We start from the raw sequence: 22788 nt of genomic DNA, 5'->3' as shown, positions 1-22788 counted from the left end.
AGTCTGCACTCGCCCACACTCAACTTCTTCAGGGTCCATTGTTGTGTTTTTGTGTGGTATATCTGACGGAAAACTCAGAGTGATGGTTTAAAGAGAGGATTGTGTTCTTTGTGGTTTTGGTGCCATAAAGAGTAAAAACAGCTGCCCCAAAGAGCCTAGAAGCCCTCATTGCAAAGAATGGGTCCAAAACTCATGATAAGGAAAGAAACCAAACGGATAAGATCTGAATCAGCAATGCCCCATTGGGGAAAAAAATTATAATGGGACATAATTTGTTTGGAAACCCTGCATCCGAAACAGAAATAGTCATTTTTTCCAGTGCACACCCCTGAATATTTTTCCAATAATAATAATAACTGATTTAGGAACCCATCAACCTGTGATCCAGAAGCTGAGGGGGAAATGATTACAGGAATGCAAGAGAAATTGCTAGAAACAAATAAGATGCTCTAATTTGTACATCGGGGAACAGCACGGATCTTAAAACATGGGGGAGCCACTGTTGCCCCTACTATAGGTTCTTCGTTGAGTTCTTTCATGCCTTCTGGTAACTGAAAAGTGAATGACCTCAGCAGACTGGTGAAGATGATAAAGAGCTCAATCTTCGCCAGCTGTTCTCCCAGGCACACACGGGCTCCTGCAAGGAAATCAAAGAAAAACTAAGTGAGTAATAACTTTCCATGCAGACTCTAGCATGCATCCTCCAGGGAAGTATCTACATTAGATTTTGATAGGGGAATATGAGTTGGTGAGCCAAGACTTCCTTCTAATGGCCTATCGTCATTTTTCACTGCTACTATGATGGCTCCTTCCCCACTCTTGCTAAGCTGCTTCCATTTTGATTCATACTTCTCTACACCCCTCAAGGATGTGCTGAGCGAAGAATGAGCAAAGGGACAGGACAACATCTAGTTTCATCACCTTCATTGATGTTGAATGACTGTCTCTGGGAGGTGTCTCACAAAACCCAGTATTGGGTCCTTCCAATGGCCTGCCATCATTTCTCATTGCTACTATGATGGCTCCTTCCACACCCTAACTAAGCTATTTCAACATTAATTCAGATTTATCTGTCCCCACTCAATGATAGGCTGAGCAAAGAATGAGCAAAGGAGCAGGACAGCATCTAATTTCATCACCTTAAGTGAAGTCGAATGACTGTCTCTGGGAGGAGTTTCACAGACCCCAGAATTGGGTCATCACAGCATTAACCCTTTCAGCCTTTCCATTTTAAATCATTGTGCATTTGGCAAAAGGATGATGAGATGATGATAAAAAAGGTTCCGGTGGGGGAGGGGGGAGACTAGAGGGCAAGTAATGAGAGTGGTCCACGCATCTGGGCAAGTAATGTGACCTGTTTTTATATAATGTTTGGGTTGGCCTTTGGTAACTGGAACAGGGCATATTCTTTCTCTGGGGCTGTGGGCACCCCTGTTTAGCAACATAAAGGACCTGTTCCATTAGCATTTTTTAAAGATAGACTTTTATACCTCAGTTTAATCTGATTTATACTGTTAGGAATTTCTTAACATTCTTTGCTTCCTGCCTGGATCTCTCCCCTCCCAATTCCAGGAGACTGAAAAACTCAGTCTTCCCATCTGACCAGTCAGGTTGTACATCATTTCTACTCTTGGACAGAAAGCCATATTTTGGTTTTAGTCCTGGCTGTCTATCTGATAAGTGAAGCCAGAATGTGTCCACAAAGCTCTTTTGCTGGCTTATATTTGCGTAGCTATAAAATTACCTGTTGGTGCGCAAAATGTGTTCCCGCTCTTTTCCCTTTCTGAATCTGAATTTTCTTTTTGAATTATTTACTCGAAATGAAACTTTTTTTTAACATGGGGGAAAATTCAACAGGCTTTAGAAAGGGGAGGGCAGGCAGGTGAGGGAAGGACTTGCACGTGGGGTTCCCCCAGGCAGTCTGCCCACGCACACTGGCAGTCATCACAAGCAGTACCAGCCACTCCTAGCAGACCCCTCTTCCCTACCAATAGGGAAACGCCAAGGGTGCTCACCAGCCCGCTGCTGCTAACCAAACTCTATCCTGCCAAAGACATCACTAACCAGCACCACCACATGCCAATTTCCACCACTCGAGTCCTGGTGCAAGGTAAGCGAAAAACCCCTCCTCCCATGTCCAATAGGGGATAAGGGGAAAAAATTCTTACCTGGCTCTGAATACAGCAACTGGCTAATCCTGCACCAAAACAGGGTGAGCAGGGTGGGCTGAGCGTTGTGCAAAACTGAAGCCGGGTGCGCGGAGCCGCCTAAAGAGGCAGTTGGCTCTGCCCACCCAAAAAAGCCCCGGATGCCCGGGAAAGCTGTTCTGTCTTCCCTCCTTCCAGAAGATCAATGTACGTCCCCCTCTGTGAGCAGCTAATGCTGCCTGGAGATATAGCCGAAATATGTTGGGAACTCATGTACAACTACTAAGAAATTGATGAAGAAAGAAATAATCCAAATAATTTATACCACTGTGATGACTTTTCAATGCTACCCAGTCCAAAGCCCACGGGCAACACTGGAAGCTATCTAGCAATGGTGGAAATAACAGAGGACAAAAACAAAGTAATGTAGAAGAGGCTAGAGCAGCTGATATTGGGATTTCCCAAGTTTTTGCAAAACTGCCCAGGGGTGATTTCAAGATTCCCTTTGACTGTGGGATTGAAATAGTTTCCCCCAGATAATTGGAGGAGTTGTGCACTGCGACGCAATAGCATTTCACCTCGGGTTGGGAAATTCTTGGAGCTTTGGTGCTGAAGCCTGAAGATAGTAGGGTTTGGGGAGTGAAAGGAGTTCACTAGGAAAGTGATGTCATGAACTCCATTTTCTCCAGGGGAACTGTTATCTGTAGTTTGGAGATCAGTTGTAACTCCAGGCAACCCTAATTTCACCCCAGGTATTTATGTAAAAAAAAAGGGGGGGGGTTGCTTTGTGAACCTTGGGTTTAGCCTCTGCTCAGGGTTAACTTCGGGCTTCCTGTAAGATAGTCTGGTCAAAAGCAACAGCTATTTACCGCCTTCCTTCCATCCTTCTCAATTTGCTTTTCAATTGTTTCAGCAGCAAAATCATATACAATTGCTTGTTATTGCTATTGCTATTGTTAGTCTGCCTTTCTCGCTGACATCCAAGGTGTATATCATAGTAAATGTCAAAATTCAGTATAATCAAGAGCTAGGACATTCACTGAGCAAAGTACAATAATGAACAATTCTGAGCTCTGCCTAAACTGAACTACTCTCCTGGTAGAACTCAGAGGTGGGTGATGGTTGGCTACAACACCAGTCTAACAGCAGGTTAAAGGGCTGTCTTGAAATATATATTGATAGAAAGGGGAGGGAGCAGAGCTGATATAGTACAGACTGGCCATCACCAGTTTCCTGAGGACATGAATGAGTCACACTGAACATGGAGACTGACCAGGGCTGTACTTTAACAGACCCACCTCTCATCAAGCATAATAGGGTGTTAAGTGAAATCGGAATACGGAAAATTGCATTTGAGTCTTGTAGGCCAGGAAACTGCATTCTATCAATTTTAGGATACCTGTCTTTAGAAAACTGAAGCTTTTATTACTCCTCGGTCCTCTTTGGCGAGGTTTGGTATTTCCAAGGAGCAGGGAGTGGTCAAGCCTCAAGCCTCATACTCACCTCTGTGGAGGGAGGGGCTGCATAGCCTGAAAATATTTGCTTTCTAACCCCCTTGTATTTTAAAATCTTGTAACATCCAACCTGTGAAAGAGATCAGCTGGCCTCAAAAGCTTGCACCATGTTTTGTGCCAATGTGGCTGTTTTTCACTAATAAAAGGCATTGCAAACATTTTGTTCTTGTTTTTGGATTTTGAATGAACCAATATGGCTGTTCGCTCTGACCTAGATAGCCCAGGTGAGCCTGATCTCAGCAGATCTCAGAAGCTAAGCAGAGTCGGCCTTGGTTAGTAACTGGATGGGAGACCTCCAACGAAGACCAGAGTTGCAGAGGCAGGCAATGGCAAAAGAGCTCTCTTAGTCTCTTGCCATGAAAACCCCACCAGGGGTTGCCATAAATCAACTATGACTTGAGAGCACTCAACACCAATATGGCTGTTTACAACTTTTTTCTACGGCATAGCATTCAACCAATGGAGAATGAAGGGAAGGTCAGGGCTGGGTGGGTGGCTTCCCAACAGTACAACCTGGTCCATGTGTTCTAGAAAGAGCTTCCCCACACCAAAGCTGTAATATTTGTAACGTTATACTGCCATGGAAGGAGGCTAAATGGGACAGATCATCACTGCACGGAGAAGCATATGCTTTTTATGCAAAAATTTCCATATTCATTTTCTGCCATCAGTACTTATAGGCTCTCCAGGAACAAGGCAGGGAAAAGCTTCTGCCTGAAATCTTGCAAAGCATCGGACAGTCAGAGAACACACTACAAGGGAAGACTCAGTGTAAAAACTCCAGGGCTTTTTTTCAGCAGGAACGTGGTGGAACAGAGTTCCGGCACCTCTTAAAAATGGTCACATGGCCGGTGGCCCTGCCCCCTGATCTCCAGACAGAGGGGAGTTTAGATTGCCCTCCGTGCCGCTAAACTCCTCTCTGTCTGGAGATCAGGGGGCGGGGCCACTGGCCATGTGACCATTTTCGCTGAGGGCGATTTAAACTTTAAAAATCTCCCCCCCCCCTGTTCCAGCTGACCCAAAGTGACGTCATTGTGCGGTCTTGAGTTCCACCACTGAGTTCCACCACCTCTTTTCCCAGAAAAAACCCCTGAATACTCTATGATGCTATTCAAAAAGGAAATCAGTTTCTCATTATTGGCTAAGCTGTATACGATAGAGTATGTTTTTCAGCTCCATAAAATCAAGCCACACTACAATTTTTGATGCAAGGTTTCAGTAATGCAGTGATTACAAATAAATATTCTTTTGCCATTTCTCCTTCAAACAACTACATAAACATAGCTACATAAACATGAGGTCCAAGTACTGCCTTTACCTGCACCAAATGGAAGAAATGCTTCTCTTTCCAAAAAACTTCCATCCTTATCCAAAAAATGATTTGGGTTGAACTCCTGAGGCTTCTCCCAGCACGTGGGATCAAGAAGAACAGAGCGGAGGTCTGGAATAATATAAGTCCCCTGCAAAGGAAAAAATGTTGACTCAGGATACATCCAGACTAGAACACAGAAAATAAAAATGGTATCTATATTCGGCTGAGAGGGATGTGAAGAACAATATTCTACACTTCTGGAAATATTCCTAGAAACAGTCAACTGGAAAAAAAACTTTTTGCAGATCTTATTTTCTTTCTTACTTGCTCACTCAGTTCAGAGGATTATACCATTACTTAGGATCAACACAGCAAATCTGGCATAATATTGGCTCCCAGCAATGAAAGGAGTTGACTCAGCATATAGCTAGCTGTATGGTGGGGATAATAACACGGACTTTGTTCACTCCTCTGAATGTGGCACAAAGTTTTCCAGAAGGGCAGTATATAAGCACACTGTTCTTGTTACCTATGAGAAACTGAAGACGGAAAAACTTTTCTTAAAAACAAAAACATATTAAATACAGGAAGTGTTTTGGGTAGACATGGGCACGAACCAAAATAAATTAATGAACCAGCAGATCGTAGTTCGGTGCAGATGACGATCCCGAATTAGCGAACCACAACGGCCATCTCCTGTTGCTGAACCAGTTTGTGGTTCATGGTTCATGGTTCGTGGAGGTCAAAGCGGAGTATGCCAGTATTCCCAGCGATACAGGAACGGTGGGTGATGCTGGTGGCCACCGGGCCTGGCGGGCACTGGGAGGAGGCAGGGGGTCTGGTGGCACCCCTCACTGGCAGCACCCCTCATGTGCCTGCCCGCCAGGCCAAACTGGAGTGCGCTGGTATTCCCTGCGCAGGCAGGAATGGTAGGTGCTGGCGGTGGCCGCCAGACCTAGCAGGCACGGGGAGGCAGTGTTGAGCCGCCTCCCCTCAGGGGGCGGGAGGTCTGGCCGCTCGCCAGCAGCACTCCCCATGTGCCCGCCCGCCAGGCCAAAGAAGAGCACGCTGGTATTTCCAGCTATGTAGGAAGGTGGGTACTGGTGGTGGCTGCTGGGCCTGGCGGGCACGGGGAGGCAGCGTTGAGCCGCCTCCCCTCAGGGGGTGGGGGGTCTGGCCGCTCACTGGTGGCACCCTCATGTGCCCACCCACCAGGCCAAACTGGAGCGTGCTGGTATTCCCAGTGATAAAGGAATGGTGGGTGATGGCGACGGCCGCCAGGCCTGGTGTGCCCAGAGATACAGCAATGAGCCGCCTCCCCTCAGGGGGCGGGGGGTCTGGCCACTCACCAGCAGCACCCCCCATGTGCCCGCCCACCAGGCCAAAAAGGAGCGCACTGGTATTTCCGGCACAGGCCAGAAGGTGTGTACTGGGGGCGGCCGCTGGGCCTGGCGGGCACGGGGAGGCAGCATAAAGTTGCCTCCCCTCAGGGGGCAGGGGGTCTGGCCACTCACTGGCGGCACCCCCATGTGCCCACCTGCCAGGCCAAAGAAGAGCACGCTGGTATTCCCAGAGTGGGTGGGAGAAGACTTGTCATCATGAGGAGGGGGAGGGGGAATATCCCCCAGCATCCACGGGTCCTCACCCGAGGGTACCACCACGGAACAGTGTGGCGGAGGCAGCCAACAGTACACACCTTCCTGCCTTCCCCGAAAAGATGGGAGGGAGAGGACATGTCATCATGAGGAGGGGGAGGGGGGATATCCCCCAGCATCTGCGGGTCCTCACCCGAGGGTCCCACTGAGGAACAGTGCAGCGAAGGCCGCCAACAGTATCCACCTTCCTGCCTTGACAGAAAGCATGGGAGTTGCAGGACACATTCCCACCCAGCTGAAAGAGGTCCCATCAGTCCTGTTGACAGGGGTGCCGCCACATTGTCAACCAACTGTATCCGTACACCATACAATCGGCTGCGCGAGCAGAGCCGAGCTGTATAACCAAGAAGGGAGCAGTAACAGGATAGTCCCCGTGAAGCAGGGGCTAACCTGATCTACCGTCCTGCCTTTGTGGAAAGTAGGGGATGGGCAGGACAGGAGGCATTGTTTGGATGGGTCAGAGTGGGTCCTGAGAGGGGGAGACAGAAACAGGACAGCAGCAGCAGCAGCAGCAGCTGACATCGGCCACCTTCCTTCCTTTGTGGGAAGGACATCAGTCGAGCGACCCATTCCCCCATGCTCAGAGGGCTCTGCGTTTGCGATGGATGGGGGCACCATGCGGCTGCACTATATGTGCAACAGTTCCTGAGCTGCTGCGCAAGTGACCAAAGGAGGCTTCCATCAGCAGCATCACCCACCTTCCTGCCTTACCGGAAAGGATGGGAGGGACAGGACCTGACATGTGATGGGTAAGTGGGAAGATCCCCCCACCACTGCCAGGCCAAAGAGGAGCACGCTGGTATTCCCGGCGTGGGAGGGAGAGGATGTGTCATTCGGACTGGGGGCCTGGTTGTAAGCGGCGCTGTCCCAGACCCCGAGGGGACAACCTCCACCAGTGCAGCCTGCCGGAGCACTCTGCTCTCACCAGCATCACCCTCAGGGCAAAGTGATCCTCCCACTGTCCCCTGCTCAGAAGAGCAGGTGGCCCCCTTTCTCCTCCCAATGGATGTTTCACTAGGTGAGGAAGGAGACAGGCTCGGGTGGTGCCTCTTCAGGTGGCGAGTCAGGGACGTCGAAGACAGGTGCTTTGGGTTTTTACCCCTGCGCACCAGGACATCACAGGCACCGCACCACACAGGGGTCATCAGGAAGGGCCCGAAAATGCCTCCATATGGAGGCCTTGTGATGCTGACCGCTAACTGTCCCAGGGGAAGGAGGAAGAATGCTTACAGGCTGCACTGCAGGGCTGGACACAGATGACAGGGTGAGGGGTGGACTGCGGGAGGGGATACCACCGAGAGTTTGGGATCGGGACGGGAGGGATCATTCATAACACACATACCATTCCTCCAGGGATCTATCGCCCACCCACCCCTCCTCAAAATGTTGAGATTCTCTCCCCCCTGCGCAAAGAGCTCTTGGGCCTCCACAGCCCACATAGGTGAATTGGGGGGAGGGGGAGGACTCCCTGCTGCCCCCGAGCCACACCCAAAACTGCTTTCCACAACTCAACCAGGAGGACTACCATCGCACTTCACCCCACAACCACCCTTGGCAGCCAACACAAGAGGAAGACTCATTGTGCCACCAAACTAGAATTAAGGAGGACAGGAAAGGAGATGACTCTATGTGCCCTCTGCTGTGGTGCCCACTGAGCTTGGCCCCAGGCAGCCCTTGGTCTGGCAGCAGCCCTGGCACCAGTGGGAGGGAGGGAATAGAGCCCTAGCCCACCACTCCCACAGACCTGAACAGATCAGGCACTGATTTATAATAATAATGTCAGCCCTCCACAGAGGTACCCACCGAGCTTGGCCCCAGGGCCTGGCAGCAACCCTGGCACCAGAAGGAGGGATGGACTAGAGCCCTAGCCCACCACTCCCACAGACCTGACCCGATCAGGCTCTGATCAATAATCAATGTGAGCCCTCCGCCGAGGTACCCACCGAGCTTGGCCCCATGGCCTGGCAGCAGCCCTGGCCCTAGCCCACCACTCCCACAGACCTGACCCGATCAGGATCTGATCAATAATCAATGTGAGCCCTCAGCTGAGGTGCCCACTGAGCTTGGCCCCAGAGCCAGGCAGCAGCCCTGGAACCAGAGGAGATAGATCCCTATCCCCCAAAGCCAAGCTCAATTGTACTCACAGTCTCTCTCCCCAAACACTAGCAAGTGGCAAGCAAGAGCTCTGTCTCACTCCACTGCTCGCAGAAAGTGAAACCCAGCCTGGGAGACCACGGCTATTTATAAGCATGGGTCCCATTCACAAACACAAGAGGTCTGTGTTTGGCTGTCAGAGCTGCCTATCAGGGTTTGCAGGGATAAGATTGGAGTGCCTATGGCTACAGAACATCCCCTTCCCCCTCCCTCCCCTGCGTGTCTTCTCCCAACTTGTAACTGCTTTGCAGCTCCGTGGTTGGAAGGAAGCCCTGCTGATCAAGGAAAGCTGGGCTTCCATTCAGGTTTCCAGGGCTACAGGAGGGCAGACAGAGCTCAGGCATGCCCCTGGCTCTGTTGCCAGGGGAATAGATTGCTGGCGCCTGAGTGTCTGGCTTCCTGAACCGCGCCCGAATGCAATGAACCTGGCTTCTCCCGCCCACTAGTTGGTTGGCTGTGGACAATCATGAACCGCTGGGTCACGATTGCGCAATTGCCATTTTCGTGAGTTTTTGAGGTTCGTAATGTGGTTCGTGCCCATCTCTAGTTTTGGGTAGTGATATTCTTCTAAGCACTGGATGCATTTACAAAATAAACAAAGAAGGTCAACACAAATAGGTAAATACACATGCCGCCAGCTATGATGAAACAATAATCCCTTTATAATATAGTGTCATGTTTTGAAAATAGGGCTGGTTTCCTGCCCTTCAGAAATCATTACAGAGCACACTATCATATGAATACACCTGTTAAAATGCTACCTATAATAGACATTACTCTTTGGATTCAGGAATGTAATTGTGACAGTCTTTGATACCTTGGGAATAAGAAAACCAAAGATGTTCACATCCTTTACACATTGTCTGGGGATCCCAGCAATTAAAATATATTGGAACCGCTGGATCTCATGAATCACAGCATTGGTGTAAGGCAATCGCTTTCGATCTTGATAGCTGAATGACGTAGAGGAACCCAAAACATCTTCTATCTCCTTGTGGACTTTCTCTGAGGAAAACAATAAAAAAAGGTAGCTTTTATCTGGGTATTGCATTTATCTCTTCAAAATTAGTCAGTCTCTGAAAGTATTCCATAGGGATTCAGGAATGCTGATTATAAAATGAATTGCAGCACCGGAATGTTAAGGGAACACAGGAATGTTAAAGGTGGTTAGTTTACTCCACGCTATTTGTCTTACTGCTGGTTTCACATGTCTCCCCAGGCATGATTAGATGATACAGGCAGATCTTGGCCACATGTGTGTGGAACCAGCAGGAAGACAAATAGAAAGAAGGGAATGAAGATGCTCCTCCTGCCCCTGTAAGAACATGGGAGCCTATCCCCCACCCATTTTTAAGGTAAGCTTCAACCTGTTAAGTGCAAGCTGAGTTGCAGTTTTCCCCAATCCAACTTGTTTTTCGTGCACATGTAAAGAGGTCCTCAGAGAGATTCCAAAATTATCTATGGCACTGAGTCCTATATAAGGGAGTACAGGTTTCTGTTTTGTTAATCATAGACAAATTGGACAACTTTTAACCTCTTTAAAAATTAGAAAAAAAATTCCTTGTGGTTATAAAAGTGGTCTTTCTTTGAATTAGTGTAGAAGTCTCTCTTACGTTGGATGTTTGGGCGATTTGCCATGAGGAGCAATGCCCACTGCAAAGTCAAGGATGTTGTTTCTGTCCCTGCCACAAAAAGTTCAAAGATAATCTCAACCAGGTTCTCCTCATTGTATGTAAAGTTGGGGTCATTCTTGGTCTGTTGTTGAGAATAAGAAAAAGTAAAAAAGAAAAGTTTACAATGAATTCTAGGCATTTTGACTCAACGTTCATGGACAGGATTGCCAACTCTGGCTTGAACAGTTCCTGGAGATTTGGAAGCTGTGCTTGGGGAGGGCAGAGTTTGGGGAGAGGAGAAAGCTCAGCGAAGATGTCATTGCATTGAGTCAGCCCTCTGAAGTTGTCTTTTCCTCCTGGCAGCTTGGCGGAATGTTGGACAAGTGACAGTTGAAAAGTCCATTGGACAGCAGTCAGAGAGTCAAGCTGCAAGACCAAGATGTCTACATTTCCCATCAAAACTTGAGGGAAGCTGACTAGTGTCCAACCTGTGTCAGGCGTCACTTGTGGTCCCGCTCTGATTTCTATAGTTTGGGGATCAGTTGTAATTCTGGGAGAAGTCCAGGCCCCACCTAGAGGCTGTTTTTTTCTGCACACATGCTTACACCATTTTTTAAAATTTTGATTTGTGAGGATTAGACCTGCTTTGGACTTCTGTAATTCTGCACTTGGTGGGTGTGTGTGTGTGTGTTTGTGTCAAACAAAAGTTGTGTCTATTCATTTTTTCTGCAGTAGAAAAATGTCACGTTATCTCCATAATAGGCAACATGTAGTACTACAGCTTTTATGCAACATGTCACGTGTCTCTAATACAGAAATCCCCAATCTGCCTTTGCCATCATGCAGCCTAGACTCCTGCATGGGAACCCCTAGAACATGCTGCACTTTTATTTCTTCATTCGCGCTCTCCTGAAGTTTGGAATAAACTGTGTAGCAGGCTTTCCAAGGCACTCCTTGCATTGCAAAAATGGAAGAAGCCTAAGGTAGTGAAAAGTTTGCCTACAGGTAATCGCACCCATTCCAACCCTCACCCCCGTTCAAAACTATAGTGATGTCTCAACAATTGGAGGGAAGTAAGCAGTGAGATCTGACAAGGATTGATACTGGGGTATGTGTTATTTAAGTTGTTCATAAAAGAATTGGAACAGAGTGTGAGCAGTACATTGAATAGGTTTGCAGATGACACACAGGGCCAAGCCACAAGTGATGAATGACACTTGCCTGGCAAGTGAACAGACTCATGCATATTCTTCCCTCAAGAGAACAGGGAGGAATACACATGAGTCGGTTCACTTGCCAGGCAAGTGTCATTTGTCACTTGTAGCTTGGCCCACAATTAGTCAGGATGGTGAAAACCAAATTTAACTGTGAAGAGCTCCAAGAAAATCTCCACCAGTTGGGTGAGTGGGCAATAATGTGGCAAATGAATTTCAATGCAGGCATATATAAGGTGATGCACATTGGGGAGGAAAAAACCAAGTTCACGTATATACTTGAAGCATATGCTAATGAGGTCTAAACTTGCTGAGACTAAGGGCCAAACTACAAGTGACAAATAACACTTGAACGGCAAGTGTATTTCTCCCTGTTCACTTGCCCTCCACTCAATCCACTTGCCATTCAAGTGTCATTCATCACTTGCAGCTTGGCCCTGAGAGTGAATAGCTCAATTGAAGTGTCAACTCAGTGTGTCGCAGCAATGAAAAAGGCAAACTCTAAGATGGGGATTATTTGGAAAGAGTCTGAAAATAAAATGCCCCATATCATACTGTCCCTGAGTAGATTTATGGTACAACCTCATTTGGAATACTGTGTACAGTTCTGGTCAGGTCACCATATCTCTAAAAGGACATTGCAGAGCTGTAAAAAGTGCAGAAGACGGTGACCAAGATCATTACGGATTAGCACTTTCTAGTGAAGAAAGTTGAAGAGTCTGGGACTTTTCAGTTTAGAAATGAGCCAACTAAGGGGGACATGATAAGAATTTATAAAATTATGCCTGAGGTAGAGAGAGGAGACAAAGAGAACTTTGTCTCTTTCTCCCCAAATACTACTGAGGAATTAAATCAGAAGAAGATTGAGACTTGGAAGAGCAGCTGTGAGGGAACTAGAAAAGACCCTTAAAGATCAAGATGTCTCTCTGGGAACCAAGATCAAGATAATCCAAACTATGGTATTCCCCATTACGATGAATGGATGTAAAAGCTGGACAATGAGGAAAGCTGACAGGAAAAATGTTGATTCGTTTCAATTGTGGTTCTGAAGGAGAATTTTACGGATACCACGGATGGCCCAAAAGACAAATAATTGAATTCTAAATCAAATTAAGCCTGAATTCTCCATACAAGCTAAAATGACAAAACAGAGGCTATCATATTTTGGTCACATTATGAGAAGGCAAGATTCTCTGAAAAAGTGAATAATGCTAGGAAAAGTGGAAGGCAGTAGGAAAAGAGGAAGACCTCAAACGAGATGGCTTGACTCAATAAAAGAAGCCATTTCCTCCAGTTTGCAGGATCTGAGCAAGTCTGTTAATGATAGGATGTTCTGGAGGTCTTTCCTTCATAGTCAAAAAGAGTCCAGTAGCACCTTTAAGACTAACCAATTTTATTGTAGCATAAGCTTTCGAGAATCACGTTCTCTTCGTGATTCTCGAAAGCTTATGCTACAATAAAATTGGTTAGTCTTAAAGGTGCTACTGGGCTCTTTTTGATTTTGCTACTACAGACTAACACGGCTATCTCCTCTGGATCTATTTCCTTCATAAGGTTGCCATAGGACAGAGAAGACTTGATGGCACATAACACACAGGAGATCTCAAGAGTATCCAATGAAACTTTTCCCCAAAGAAGTGACTCTGGATGAGATTATACCGTTAAGCACATAAACACAGGTCTGTGAATTGAGATTAATATTTCCTTGTGAGATGTTGCCACTAACTGCCAACCTTTGTGAACATTGTCCATTAATTCTTGACTTTTAAGCAGAGATTCTGGGCTCAATCATTTCACACCTGAGTTCCTAAAACATCATTGACGCCAAGAATGCCAGCTCCTTTATCTTGGTTCGGAGGCTTCTAGCTTATACCCTGTTTTAAAAAACTGGCAAATAAACTGGCTCTGCAGAGTAAACTCGCCTCCTCAAGAGTCTGTTCCTCAAGGTGAAAGAGACAATGGAAAATGCAAGCTCTAGTTGATAGCAGGAGGGGGGCAGCCTGTAGGAAAACGGTTCTGCACCTATCCACAAGCAGGTTAGTGATGGCCTTTTGCCAAGGCCAGTTACGCCTCTGAGATTTTGGCTAATGGGAGGAGTTATGCCTACCCCTGCTTTGGGCATTCTATCTTACTACAAAAATTGACACTCGTCCTCTAGATGCCTGCTCCCAATGAATAGGAACTGCCACACCAACTGAGAAACTTTGTCTTGGATCCAGCTATGTGCAAGGGGAAACACAGATCGCCTTAATGCTGTTCTATCTGGGAAACATCTTATCCAACACCTATCACTTTCCTCCTTATATATTATAGGACTCAGAAACTGGTTGTGCAAGATCTCGTGTAAGCAAAAAAAAACAAGTAGCGATGCAGTAAGTGTGACTTAGCCCAAGAGGCTGTTGCAGTCTTTTCCTTCCATTTCTGCTTGTGCCAAGAGTTCTGGCACAACTGCAATGGATTCAACCCCTTATCTTGATTTCATGATTTAAATGAGAAAAGAGTCCAGTAGCACTTTTAAGACTAATCAACTTGACTATAGCATAAGCTTTTGAGAATCACAGTTCTGTTCGTCAGATGCATCTGATGAAGAGAACTGTGATTCTCAAAAGCTTATGCTACAGTAAAGTTGGTTAGTCTTAAAGGTGCTACTGGACTCTTTTCTATTTTTCTACTACAGACTAACACGGCTAACTCCTCTGAATCTATGATTTAAATTACTGATTGATAGTCATCCTGAATAAAAAGCTGGTTTGAAATGTGGTCACTTTACACACATTTGTAGGTACTCAAGCCCCCCCCCAATCAATCAGAGACCAAAGAAATATTTTAGTTCATCTAGATTGAGCCTAGCCTCCATGACAGAGCAGTTTGGCTTTCCTCTGTTATATATAGTCCAATCAATGGTTCTTGTGGGTTAAAAATTGAGGGAGATATTCCAAACAGAGCACATGACATTCTCCATCCTGCGTAGCTTATCATATCCCAAGGAAAAGTTTTGGCAGTTTCATTATCACTCTCTGCTTTCCAAAAGAACATTCAAATCAATCTACAGAATTTAACAGTGATTATCCAAAAAAATTAACAGTGATTATACATAACTTTACGCATCAAAATAAAATTTGAATAGATACAAATACAGTAAAACACACAAAGCTAACCATTAATCAATGACTGGAAAATCTCCCTGCTCAGTTGAATTCGTTTCACTTCCATCAGTTCTACACAGCACAATAAATCCCTGTGTGCTACAAACGTTTTAAAGTTCTGCACAATTGGAATGTGTGTAAGCACTACCTGTCACCTGAACAATCGATCCAGTGGCCAGGATGGAGGCATCATTTCAGTCTTCTCGTTCAGCAGGTAGACATAGATGTTCAAAGATTACAGTTTTCATTTACCTCTCTCTTTGATTGAGTTTCTGATTTCATGCACAGGCTGAATACTTACTTTCTTCATATGCAAGAGATAGAAATCGATGAAATCTTGTGGATCATGCACAACATCATGTTCCTTATGTTTTTCTATTTCCTTCTTTGCAAATGTTTGTGCAGCTTTTACATGTGCAAGTGCCTTCTGGTGAGGCCCTGGGAGATGTTTCATGATCCATGGGAATATTTCATACAGCTACAGGAAAGAAGAAAACAAAATTTCTATCAGTACCATGCGATCGCTCGGTGAAACTGTTCGTAAACCATTTCCTTTGGGTTCCCACATCAGAATTATGGCTTGGATGATACCAACTGACGTGCAGTGAGCGAAAGATGGGACCAATAATAGAACCGGCCAGCGTGGTTAAGCAGCTGTCCCTACCATTTTCCTCTCCCAATTGCAGCCTCTAAATGTGCTCTTCACTAATAAATCAAGTTGTCAGAAGATTGACACGTCTTCTGTGAATTGCCAGCAGTTTCTTCTGAGTGCTTCCTGCTAAAGCTCAACATCAATATGATAGTGCTAATTCCAGAGGAGTAGGTGTTTGTTGCAGAAAAAATAGGTGCCCCATGACACCTTAACGACTCACAAAAATGATTCCAGCATCCTACATCGCACAACGTAAGCTGTGTCTCATGAATGCTAATGCTAAAATCAATGTTGCTATTCTTTAAGGCGCCCTGGACTCCTGGTTTGAGTGATTAGCGTAACAGCAGACAGTTAATATCTCAGGTTTCTTATTATACCGTCTTGACAAGTTTTGGTTCTTGTATGTTTGGAAACTGATCAACTAGTAGAAGTATAACAGCCAAATTAGAGTCCAGTGGCACCTTGGAGACCAACAAAATTTTCAGAGTGTAAGCTTTTGAGAGTCAGAGCTCCCTTCTTCAGACAATGCAGCTTGATTAGATGTGAAGGATATAGCAAATCAAATTTCACTGTACCTTTACATCCTGACATCTTCCTTTTCTACACGACTCCCTCTAATTACTATTAGATGGGAGACCTCCAACAAAGACCAGGGTTGCAGAGGCAAGCAATGGCCAACCACCTCTCTTGCCAGGGGTTGCCGTAAGTCAACACTGACTTGAGGGCTCTCTCCACTACCACAGAGTGGGGTGAGGTCCTTCCTTTCCTTCATTCGTTCCCTGCTGTTTTCCCTTCTTCTGTTGGAAATCTTTTAAACCAGTGTTGTTCCCTCATTTTAAAAGAATCCATTCAAACCATTGACGTTTTAGTCAAACCAATAAACGTGAAATTCGTCTGCAACTATACATTTTTTCAGGCCAAAGATGGAGGAATAGGAACTCTGGAGGATGGGACCTGTCAGACTCAACAGGGAACAAAAAGATGACTTACCCCATGACTGGTAGTGCCTACAAATTTGGTAACATAATCAATGGCGTTCATCAACTTGAGGAATTCTTCATCTTCAACGGAGAATCTGTGTCCAAAAGCCACAGCACAAATCACATTGCAGATGCAATTAGTGATGGGCAATGAAGGGTCAAATGGCTGCCCTGCAAGTACAGTTATTTACAAAATGGTAACATTATTTTTCTCACCTTGTAGATACTGAGAGTGGGATATGATGGTGCAGTTAGCTAAAGGAAAAGGAGTTCTCTGAAATCTTAAAACTGGTTTACATATTAGAAAATCTGAAGAGATATATCAAGTTCCATTTCAAAATGTCCAAAATATACAAATTAACCCACTCAGCTATACACAGCAAATTAATTCAAGCATCCGCTGAAGGCCAAAATACGTATCTCTTTGTAGGTTCCCTGGTTCTGACATGTTTTCTTCCCCACTACATGATATCTTCAGGGAAGGTCATTTTAAAAATCCTCAGGATCTTGATTTGGCTCAGACCTATGGTGGGAATGGGAGAAGATGGGGCTACTCCTAGCTTGCCAAACTCCAGGTGGTGGCTGGAGATCTCCCAGAATTATGACTGATCTCCAGGTGACAAATATCAGACCCCCCCCCCCCCCGGAGAAAATGGCTGCTCTGGATAGTGGACACTGGACAGTATACCTTGTATGCTCCAGCCCCTTCCCAAACCCCACTGTCCTCAAACTCCACCGCCCAACTATCCAGGTATTTCCCTATCTGGAGTTGGCAACCTTACCTACTGCTTCTCCTCTACCATTTCCCCAAGCTGAAATTGTCCTTGCAGGGAGTTCTTTGTATTATTTTGGAGCTGATTATAATTCTGAATATACATTTCATGTTGTCTGGCGCTGAGTAATGAAAAGTAGCAAACAGGTCCCTGCAGTTTCTTGGTATCACGTACCTTTTGTCCGGGCAAAAGTCTCAGCTAGCTGATGGGCCTCCTCTTCTATTTGGTGCTCCATGCCTTTCTTCCCCAGTCCCAGCTTCCGCATGGTAACTATGCCAAACTTCCTCTGTTCCTTCCAGGTGTGGCCACTTGTAAATGCAATACCTGCACCCATGAAAAACCCCTTAGAAATTAGTACTCAGGCAAATTATTGTTTTTTTAAAAAGAAAAGGTTAGGTTGCCTAAACAGAAAACAACAAAGTTAATGCTTACATAGATAAGTACCATAAGATTGCAATGCTGATGCAAAATCAGTTTCTGTCTGGTGCTGAGATATGTCTCTGATGCTGGCCAGCTTTATATGCTTCTGACAAGGAAGGCGTACTTTCACCCCCATCTTCCAGCATTCAGAAATTCAGAGCGAGTGTACACAATACGTCCCCCCCCCCCATTCATGCAATTTTGACCCTTCCTATTCTTGTGCTAAAGTAACACATGAAATGGATTATTACTAAATTCCTGGGATCATAGTGCTTGCAAAAAGTGCCAACGCAAGTAATAATTCCTGCACAGAACACTGTCCTGCAAGCAACTCCTTGTGGGAACTGACCAGGGGGTGCCTGGCCAGGCTCGTGGAGGGTCCCTCCGGCTGGCACTGTGCTGCTAGCAGCATGGCTCTGGGCCCAGGTGAGGTAGGTGTCCAAGGAGGCAGGAAACAGGCATTGGTGAACACAGTCCATAACATCAGAGAGAATAGGAAACAGGCACGGGCAATGCTGCCCCTAACAGTGTCACAGCTGTTAGGAGAGTAAAAAAGAGTGGTACAGAATTGGACAAAAAGGCTGATGAGATGCTATTCAATATCAAGGAGTGCGACAGGGGACAAAAGGGGAAGGCCATCATCACCTGAGGGCACAGTAATGTTCATCAACTGTAGACACATGGTGGGCTTGTTTACAACCCACCCCAAGAGCACCCCACATGACCAGGTGCAGTGGTGACAATAGATCACCCCCTCTATGGCTGAGGACAGCTGCTGGCAAAACCCACCTCACTGATGGAGAGGGACAGGAGGCATGGAAGCCTGAAGGAGAAGCTCATTGATGGAGAAACTGAACGTGAGTTGGAGATGCCACAATGTACCAAAGAACGCACCTCACCAACGGGGTGGCTATGATGGAATTGAAGCCTTCCCAACCCTTGAGGTGGTACAAAGTCCCTTTGGGGGAATATTGCCTCCCCCATGGAAAAGGATGCAGATTAAAGGAGTATGTAGGAGCAGGTGTTGCCGACAGAACCCACCTCACCTACGGGGCACCTTCGATGGAATGGATGCCTTCTCTGTCAGGGAAGGCTACTTTAAGTCCCCTTATGAGGGGGTGCCTTCCCTCCTTGGGAATGGAAGGGAATGGATGGATGCCTTCCCCACCCAGCCAGGACAGGTTTCAAAATATGAACCTTCCTCGGGAGATGGTCAACAGCATGCCACCGTTCCTTCCCTCAAAATACTCTACACCCGACAATAGCCCTGCAGAGAAGATTAGCATATCAAGCACCAATCCATATGCAAAAGAACCTCCTCAGGATACAGTGAAGCCTCCCGCCATTAGCATTCCACACCCTGGGAAACTCTTACAGGATGACTCAGCCCAACCCCACCTTCCTGAGTAGATATAAATGGCCTGCCAACTTCTTTTCCACACTGTGACACTGAGACATCTCTGTCTTTTGGTGCTACACCTCTGAAGATGCCAGCCACAGCTGCTGGTGAAACGTCAGGAACTACAATGCCAAGACCACGGCAATACAGCCCGGAAAACCCACAACAACCATAGTTTTATGTGGGATGACTCAACCTTCCCACACGGCCCCCTGCTGGCAAGATGGGTTTTGGTCCTCACCAACTTCCTTGCTGGTGGAAGGCTTTCCTCACAGTCACCAGCAGACACGCTAGTCTTGGCCTGTAAGGTTTGTGCTGCCGGAGACCATTGGGGAGATATATTCTGGATGCTGTACTAAATCCCTTCCAGGTGCGAAGGGATTTCCAGGTGCGCAATTCCCATGGGTCTGACAGTGGAAGGCTTCCCTTGCGTCCCCCATGTTGGTGAGATGGGTTCTGAGCACTGACATCTGGAAAACTGCTCTGCCAGACTCAGTGGCTCAGCATTAGCTCCACAGGCTGGCTACCAGCCCTCTCCCAAATGGTCCGTGTCCTGAAGACATTTCAGGACATCACTGACCTCCTCTTTGGTAAAGTGGGTTTTTGTTAATGGGAGGCGGGGAAGGTTATTTGGAGCACCTGTCCCAGCTGGATGGGGAAGGCATGTGTTCATTCATTCATGGGCACCTCATTGGTGAGGTTGATTTTGTTGGTGGTACTGCTCTTCGATGGGGGGAAGGCCTTTCATCTATGATGCATTCCTCATGGGTGCCCCCATGGGACTTAGAATAGCCTTCCCTGACAGACAGGAAGACATACTTTCCCTTCCATTCTGTCACAGCAACCCCATCAGAAAGGTGGGTTCTGCCAATGGCCACCTCTTCTCAATAGGAAGGGCATCCTTATATCTCCATCATGTGTCAGGGGTGATAGTAGGCCCCCACACAAGGGGATTTAGAATCGCCATCCCCAAAGGTGGAGAAGGCATCCACCTGTTCCATTTCCATAGTGGGCACCCTGTCGGTGCAGTGGGATTGGCTGCTCCAGTCTCTGTGACAGTGCCAGAATCAGGGGCAAAGTATCTGGGAGGGTCAGGGATGTGGCCCACCTCTGGTCCACACCAGGTGCATATGCCTCTCCCCGAGGAGGACTTTTAACCACCTTCCTCATGGGTGAAGAAGGCCTCCCTGGTGGGCACACTGTAGGTGATGTGGGTTCCTCTGACTGTGGCCAACCAGCCATTGCTGACTTCCTTGCACGGTGCAAACACACCCTTCCCCCTGTAAGGAGGATTTAAGTTCCCAGAGTGTGGAAGGCATCCCTCGTGGCCACCACATCAGTGAGGTGGGTTTTGGTTGACAGGAGGCGGGGAGGGTACTTATTTTGAGCACCTGTCCCTCCCAGATGAGTGGGAAAGGCATCCTTCACAGGCACCCCATCAGTGTGGTGGGATGGATAGCCCTTCGTCTCCATTACATTCCCTGGGAAGGACATGGCCCCCGTCACAAGGGAACCTTTAACCCCAATGGTGAGGAAGGCATCCGCCACCATGTTGGCAAGGTGGGAGTTGCCAGTGGCTACCACTCCTCAGCACAAGGGACAGCTCTTTGTCTCCATCACGATCCCTGGGGGGGAGGTGCCCACCCCCCCTCATGAGTGGACATTTGTCTTCCCCGACAGTGGGGAAAGCATCCATAAATTGCTTTCCTGTCCCAGGGGGCTCACCATTCCCCATCCAGGGGACTTAGTCTTGCCTTCCATAACAGTGAGGAAGGCATCTGTCACTGCCACCATGTTGACAAGGTGGAATTTGTCAGTGGACACTGCTCCTTAGCACAAGGGATGGTTCTTCATCTCCTTCATGTTCCTCGATGGGGGGACTCCCACCCCTCCTCACAGGGGAACTTTTAACCATCTTGCCCATCACTGGGGAAGGGATCTGTCACAGCCACCCACAATATGAAGGAGCCACCAGTCAATGATCCCAGGAGGAAGGGGTGGCCACCAACAGAACCATCAGGCATGGGGGGGGGGTGCTGTAGCTCACCCCCAACCTGGAGTCAGTGGCCCCCAGGGGACAGAAGGGAGGCAGTCCTGCCCGTTGACCACCTTCTGGTCCTGTGAGGAGGTGGCGGCCACTGTCATAACCCATGTCTGGGGACCAACATTCTATTCACAGAGATTCTCTAACTCCATCCCATCACTTTTTGGCACTGTCTGCAATGTATTCCAATGGAGCCAATGTAATTCAATTGGTATACATGGCTCCTATTATATCTAATGGAACTTTTCTGAGTGTGAAGGGGGCTGTTCTAGGGTTTCAGGAATTGATGAACCACAAACCGAACTGGGTCAAGTTTGTGAAAGTTCAGGGTTCATGATACACGATGAACCACAAACGCCACAGTTCAGATTTCACCCGGTTCTCATGTCCATCTCTATGGGGACTCCAGCAATAAACAATGCAATAGGACTAGGATTACACAATGGGAAAACAATGCAAACAAAAAACCTGTCTAATGCAGGACACACCATAATGCAGGAAGAGGATTTCAAAGGTAGAAGACAATGCAGTAAAAGCAAGATGGTACATATAATAAAGATTGCACTCTTTCTTTGCTGAGGTGTGGGGGAAAATGAAAGCCGTCATGTTAAAAATCATCTGCTTGGTTCTTTACCGTCTTACTCACTTTTTCACAAGGCACCTGCTATTGTTGACCTCTATTTCCTGTATGAGCCCCACCCTTGCTTCTTTTCCGTAGAACAGCCACTTCTGCAAGTGTCCATCAAGGTAGCAGCATGTCTCCTCTTTAAATATGTCCACAAAACCTGTAACTTCCCCAAAGATCCTTCTCATATTATATCAGAGCCCAGGCTCATGTCTCTTTCTTGTCTGAAAAATAACATGACTAGCAGAGCCATTCAGTTTCTAGATCTCATCAGACAATCAAATCTAAAAGTGACAGAAATGCTCAGTGACTTTCTTTGCTCTCTTTTGTACTTATGTGTATTTTTTTTGTTTTTTGCAGATAAGACAAGGAAGCTCATTTACTATTTCCAACAACTTACCCATTTCTTTTACTGCAGTTAAAATAAAAGGGGTCATGGGTCGGCCAGCAAAGTCTTCGGAGTGGTTTATCAGCGCTTCCTTCACCGCTTCGAATTCAGACAGCACAACCACCAGTTTAGATTCCAGCCACAGACTGTAAATGTTTCCATAGAACTTTCTCAGCTGCCAATTGCAACAAAAGAGACAAGTGTTCCATTCAAACAAAATAGCTGAATTCTTATAAAGTGAATGCATCAGTATAACATATGTTCTTCATTTTCTCTTACCTCTTCTAGTAGACATTTTATAAAATGAAATTTAGAATGAAAGGTGAAGGGAGGGGGAAACTTGGGGGTAAGGAAGGAAAGACTAGTTTAAACTGATTTACCTCATCATCTAAAGGAGGGTTGTGACTCTTGTGAGGACCCTATACCCTCCCGATGGGAGGAGGAGGAACCTGGTACTTACCTAACACTTCCTGGGAGTGTTCTACTCACAGGCACATGCACCTGGCGCTTCCATGATGATGTCACTTCTGGGAAGTGATGTCACCGTACCGGCCATGAACATGCCCCCACTCTTTGCACAGGGCCAAGTCAGCTTGTTTGGGGCCAAAATTGGCCCCAACAAGGTACAGGAGCACTCCTGCGGCTCATGTGATGACATTTGGAAGTGACATTATTGCTCCCTGTCGAGAGCACACCTAATGCACACGTTCCCAGGTTGCCACCTCCTGCCAATTGCCAGCAATTGCTGGGCA

The 22788-nt window shown here is 46.8% G+C and overlaps 1 protein-coding gene across 1 annotated transcript in view; it reads right to left on the bottom strand.

Moving 5' to 3' along the window:
• Window positions 1-449: 449 nt before the first annotated feature.
• LOC129332566 (cytochrome P450 2J2-like) overlaps window positions 450-22788 on the bottom strand; it is a 29329-nt gene continuing 6990 nt past the window's right edge. Inside the window, exons 3-10 of the mRNA XM_054983774.1 lie at window positions 22049-22211; window positions 17335-17484; window positions 16398-16558; window positions 15057-15233; window positions 10396-10537; window positions 9600-9787; window positions 4980-5121; window positions 450-637 (exon numbers count right to left, since the gene is read on the bottom strand). Coding sequence (XP_054839749.1) covers window positions 450-637; window positions 4980-5121; window positions 9600-9787; window positions 10396-10537; window positions 15057-15233; window positions 16398-16558; window positions 17335-17484; window positions 22049-22211 — 1311 coding nt within the window. The remainder of the gene's footprint in view (window positions 638-4979; window positions 5122-9599; window positions 9788-10395; window positions 10538-15056; window positions 15234-16397; window positions 16559-17334; window positions 17485-22048; window positions 22212-22788) is intronic.

This window comes from Eublepharis macularius, chromosome 6 (genome assembly GCF_028583425.1).
Source record: "Eublepharis macularius isolate TG4126 chromosome 6, MPM_Emac_v1.0, whole genome shotgun sequence".
NCBI classification, from domain to species: Eukaryota; Metazoa; Chordata; class Lepidosauria; order Squamata; family Eublepharidae; genus Eublepharis; species Eublepharis macularius.
Note: the sequence above shows the minus strand (reverse complement) of the source record. Positions and strands in the feature narration are given on the sequence as shown.